This window comes from Choloepus didactylus, chromosome 4 (assembly GCF_015220235.1).
Source record: "Choloepus didactylus isolate mChoDid1 chromosome 4, mChoDid1.pri, whole genome shotgun sequence".
Taxonomy (NCBI): domain Eukaryota; kingdom Metazoa; phylum Chordata; class Mammalia; order Pilosa; family Megalonychidae; genus Choloepus; species Choloepus didactylus.
In genome coordinates this window covers 1,553,764-1,558,597 of record NC_051310.1, presented here as the reverse complement: position 1 = coordinate 1,558,597, position 4,834 = coordinate 1,553,764, and the positions used below count along the sequence as shown (strand labels likewise).

Genomic DNA, 4,834 nt, shown 5'->3' with positions numbered 1-4,834 from the left:
CTGCAGAGGCGTTTCAGAGCGTGAGCGGCACTGAAGGGTGGTGGGTCGAGGAGGACTCCGGGCACATCCGGCCTCCCACTGTCTCCTGCCCGGAGCGCCCCCTCCCAGCCCCGCGCGGGTCGGGTGGCGGCCACTGCGCGGCGGGGCTTTCTGGGCCGGGGGCCGGGGCGGGGCGGGGCGGGGCTTCCCGGGGGGCGGGCGCAGCGCGCGGCCAGCTGGGCGGAGCCAAGCGCGGCCTCTGGCCCATCGCAGAGGCGCTCGGCAGGGCCGGCAGGGCTTGGGCGGCAGCATCTGGCCAGCGGCGGGGTAGGTGCGGGCCGGCCCGTGATGGGAGGGCCGGGCGGAGGCTCAGGGCTGCCGCGGAGCTGGGGAGCGGGCTCCGCGCTGCTCCGGGTTCGCCCTGGGCGATCGCCCTACCCAGAGGCCCGCAGGGGTAGTGAATGCGGCTGTTGGGGGGGAGGGGGTGGTCGCTGAAGGAGTGAGGACTGGGGCCGGGAGGGTAAGCTGGAGCCAGTACCTACGTGGGGGGGGGAGCCGCTGCTGAGGGGAGAGATGAGCAGAGACGCAACCTACTGGAGCAGCTAAACCCCTTGTAACCACCATCTCTGCCCTGTGGGGTCTTGGGCGGGTGGGGGGGGGCGGTAGCCCCTTTCCCCCAGCCTCTCTTGGGCACTAGAAGGGGGTCGCAGGGTGGGTGCCCCTGTGAGGCAGGGATGTAGGTTGGTGGGAGGAGCAATGAAGGGCCTGGAGGCTCCAGGGCCTGTTTCCTGAGGTTCTAGCAGGGTGGGGGAGCTTGGCTGGGGAGCCCAGGGAGGGCCTAGGGCCAGACTCGGAGGGAGAAGGGCCTGGGCATTGGGGAGGGGTGGCCAGGCCCGGGCTGGGCCCCTCCTGTGAGTTGGCCATCACGCTTGTCTCTGACTAGTCCCCAGAGCCCAGTGCTCAACCATCATTTGATGACTGACTTACTGAGGGGCCACACAGCAGAGTGGAGGGCAGGAAGGGTTAGGGTGCCTGGAGGGCTGAGAGGGAGGCAACCCCCCGGGCTGCGGCTGCAACCAGAGGCCCAGGTCACCTGTGGTCAGCTTCCTGACTCAGTGAGAGGAAAAGTGGGGTAACTATGGCAGGTGGGGAGTGGGAGATACAAAGCCGAGGAGGCAGGGGCATGGATTGATGACCCCCAGACCCCTCAACTTGGGCTGTTGGGGCTCCCAGAGTGCCTCCTGGGAGGTGGGTGCTGGTGGGGGCAGCAGCTGGGACAAGGGCAGGGGTGGCGTGCCAGGGTGGGGTGCTGAATGAAAGGAGGGGTGGGAGGTGGGGCGAGGGTGTCCTGCTGGATGCCTGGCCTGAGTCTTCCCCAGATCAGCGGAGTGCGGTGTCAGCAGGGACAGGCCTGGCGCTTGACAGTCACGAGTGACATCAGATTTTACATTCTTGTCTAGACAGGGCAGTAAAGGGGAGCCGTGGAGTGGGGAGAGGGGTGACTGGGGGCTGGCTGAGTGTGATATGGGAGGTGGATGTGGCACAGCCATGACAAACAATGCCAGGGGTGGTGAGGGAGGCGCAGGGGGCTGCCCCACAGTGGGCATCGGCCGAGGGCAGACTTCCTGAGACTGGCCCCCAAGGGTGAGGAGTGAGTGGCCAGTGAGCAGGCAGGGGGCCACACCTGCAAGGTGAGCAGGGCAGTGTGGGTGTGCTGGGGGTGGGGCACACACAGCAGGAGACAGACCAGGGTGAGCAGATTCATTTAGAAGGTGATGAGGAACCATGGTGGGGTCTAGAGTGGGAGCAGGGCAGGGAAGGGTCCACACTGATGTGGAGGGAGTAAAGGAGAGAGTGAGACTGAGGAGCCAGAGCAGGGGGAGATGGTGGGGTGTGCAGTGCTGAGGCATGAAGAGTCTTCTAGCGAGTGGGATCAGCAGGTCTTGAATGATTCTCATTCTTGGGGAAGGAAACCTGCCCAGAACCATCTACGGAGCTGGGGGCCTGAGCCTGGGGTTTCTCTGGGGACAGCGCCTCCTCGCCGAAGGCCCTGTGCTCAGCCTCGTGGTGTTGAGCGCAGAGGGGAAGGGGGCCCAGTAGCCACATAGAGAGGAGTGAGCAGCGCCCCCCCACCCCACCTTCGGCCAGCCCGGCTCCGGCAGAGATACGGGAGGCCCGGAACCCTAGCGGGAGCGGCCTCAGGCCGGCCGCCCCAGGGTGGGGCACAGGCGGCCAGAGCCCGGCGGGATGGCCGCGTGGGCCCAGCTGTAACAAACTACCGGGGTTCGGGGGTGGGGGCGGGGGTGCACGGCGGGGAGAAACCACTTCGGTTCCATTTTCTTCCTAGCAGTGGCGGGAAGGAGGTCTCCGGTCCCTCAGGAGAGGCTGCAGCGCGCCTTGGAGGGTCCGCTCCGCGATCCGGTACCCTGTGCGCGCACTGGCGCGTGCGTACCACCGAGGCCCCAGGCGCTGAACCCCCGGCTCAGGAAAGGCAGGGCGGAGACCCGAGCGCCCAGCCCGTCGGGCTCCGGAGGCCCCCAGACCGCCCTGACTCCATCTCCTCTGGTCGTCCTCAGGTGCCGAACTCGCCGGTGGTGGGCCGGGGCGTCTTCCGCTCAGCAGGCCGGGCCCAGTGCCGGATCGCGCTGCGCCATGCCTGCCGGCTGAGCGCAGCCGACTGCCGCCGCCGCGCTCCGGGCCGGCCGCAGGGCCTCGCCTTACCTCGGCGGGGGCTGCGCGCGCCCGGGCCGGGGTCCGGGCGGCCCACCATGGTGCTGCCGTCCCCAGACCGGCGCCACGTGTGCCTGACGACGCTGGTGATCATGGGCAGCATGGCCGTCATGGACGCGTACCTGGTGGAGCAGAACCAGGGCCCGCGCAAGATCGGCGTGTGCATCATCGTGCTGGTGGGCGACGTGTGCTTCCTGCTGGTGCTGCGCTACGTGGCAGTGTGGGTGGGCGCCGAGGTGCGCACGGCCAAGCGCGGCTACGCCATGATCCTCTGGTTCCTCTACATCTTCGTTCTGGAGATCAAGCTCTACTTCGTCTTCCAGAACTACAAGGCGGTGCGGCGCGGCGCGGCTGACCCGGTGGCGCGCAAAGCACTGACGCTGCTGCTGTCGGTGTGCGTGCCTGGCCTCTTCCTGCTGCTCGTGGCGCTGGACCGCATGGAGTACGTGCGCACCTTCCGCAAGCGCGAGGACTTGCGCGGCCGCCTCTTTTGGGTGGCGCTCGACCTACTGGACCTGCTCGACATGCAGGCTAACCTGTGGGAGCCGCCGCGCACCGGGCTGCCGCTGTGGGCCGAGGGCCTCACCTTCTTCTACTGTTACATGCTGCTGCTGGTGCTGCCGTGCGTGGCGCTCAGCGAGGTCAGCATGCAGGGCGAGCACATCGCGCCGCAGAAGATGATGCTCTACCCGGTGCTCAGCTTGGCCACCGTCAATGTGGTCGCCGTGCTCGCGCGCGCCGCCAACATGGCGCTTTTCCGCGACAGCCGCGTCTCCGCCATCTTCGTCGGCAAGAACGTGGTGGCGCTCGCCACCAAGGCCTGCACCTTCCTAGAGTACCGCCGCCAGGTGCGCGACTTCCCACCGCCGGCGCTCGCCCTTGAGCTACAGCCGCCCGCGCCGCAGCGCAATTCAGTGCAGCTGCCCCCACCCCTGCACGGCCCTCCCGGGCGTCCCCACGGGCCCTCACCCACGCGGGACACTCTGGCCACGTGACAGGGGCCGCGGGGACCCGAGGGACGCCCCTGGGTGGGGGCGGCGCAGTTGGCCTGGGATGGGGTGGGGACCGGCTCCCTGGGGCGTCTGTGGCGAGGGCCCTGCGTGGGACGGGGAGCGTCTCTTCATCTCAGGAATCCTTCGGGCCACGGACCTGCAGGCCCTGCCTGCCGCAGGGTTTGGGGAGCGGAGGCAGACGGCCCCTGCCCGCTGGGCCGTCTTGGAGGGCAGGGTGGGCACAGGTTAGGGTCCTCTGTGGAAGCCGCTGGCCCAGAATTTGGGGCCATGGAGGCCTCTGTCATTTTAAAGACTCGTGTTTACAGTTTTGTATTCCAAGCCTCACGGCTCTGCCTGTTTCATGCGTCCCTGCTTCTGGGGTTGGCATGAAAGTGGGTGTGGAGGGAGCTGAGCGGCTAATGGTGACGGTGGGAGCAGTCACTTCCGGGCCTCTGGAGCCCTAGCTCTCAGGAGTTCCTGGGTAGGTGGCCTCTGTTCCTCTCCCCCCCTCACTGTCCCCACCTGTGAAGTTCCCTGATCTCAACTCACTGCTCTTCCTGGGATACCTTGACACCCACCCCTCAGCACCCCCAGGGTGTCCTGACCCCATGTCCCTGGTCCTCCCCCCCCAGGCCTGGAAGTGCCAGATGCCCTGGCGCTCTCCACCCGTGGAAACCTCCACTCCTCCCGTGGGCTCCACCAGCTCAGGACAGCCCAATACGATCAGGTTGCAGCTTTGCTCCCAGTTAGGTGGTGCTGCTCAGGCCGGGAGTGGGTGGGCCTGTCCCGACTTCACCCTGGCCTCGCCCTCCCTTGCTCTGGGGGGGCTCCAGGTCCGGCAGCACTGCCGTCTGGCCGGTCAGAGGAAGGCCGTAGTCTGGCTGGTCTGCTGTCCATGGTTGGGGAGCCATGCCCAGGCCCTGGCATGCAGCACTGCAGGGGACCCACCAAGCCCATGGCTGTTCGGGGTGATCACTGGATGAGCAATATGTTCATCTCGTCATGTGTGACATAGCATTTGTTGGTCCCCCATCACGTGCCAGTCATGTGTTCCCTGCACGATCTCCACTTCTGCTCTGTGCACAGATGAACAGAGGAAACTGCCCGCTCTCACCAAGGTTTTGCAGTCTCTT

The 4,834-nt window shown here is 67.1% G+C and overlaps 1 protein-coding gene across 2 annotated transcripts; it reads left to right on the top strand.

Moving 5' to 3' along the window:
- Positions 1-229: 229 nt before the first annotated feature.
- On the top strand, positions 230-4,040 carry TMEM121 (transmembrane protein 121). Of its 2 annotated transcripts, none has more exons than XM_037835226.1 (2): positions 230-306; positions 2,330-4,040. In XM_037835226.1, the coding sequence occupies exon 2, from the start codon at positions 2,748-2,750 to the stop codon at positions 3,702-3,704; it is 957 nt and encodes a 318-aa protein (XP_037691154.1). In that variant the 5' UTR covers positions 230-306; positions 2,330-2,747; the 3' UTR covers positions 3,705-4,040. The 2 variants fall into 2 exon arrangements, with proteins under 2 accessions (XP_037691154.1, XP_037691155.1); XM_037835227.1 differs by having other exon boundaries at positions 252-306; positions 2,556-4,040.
- Positions 4,041-4,834: the final 794 nt, after the last annotated feature.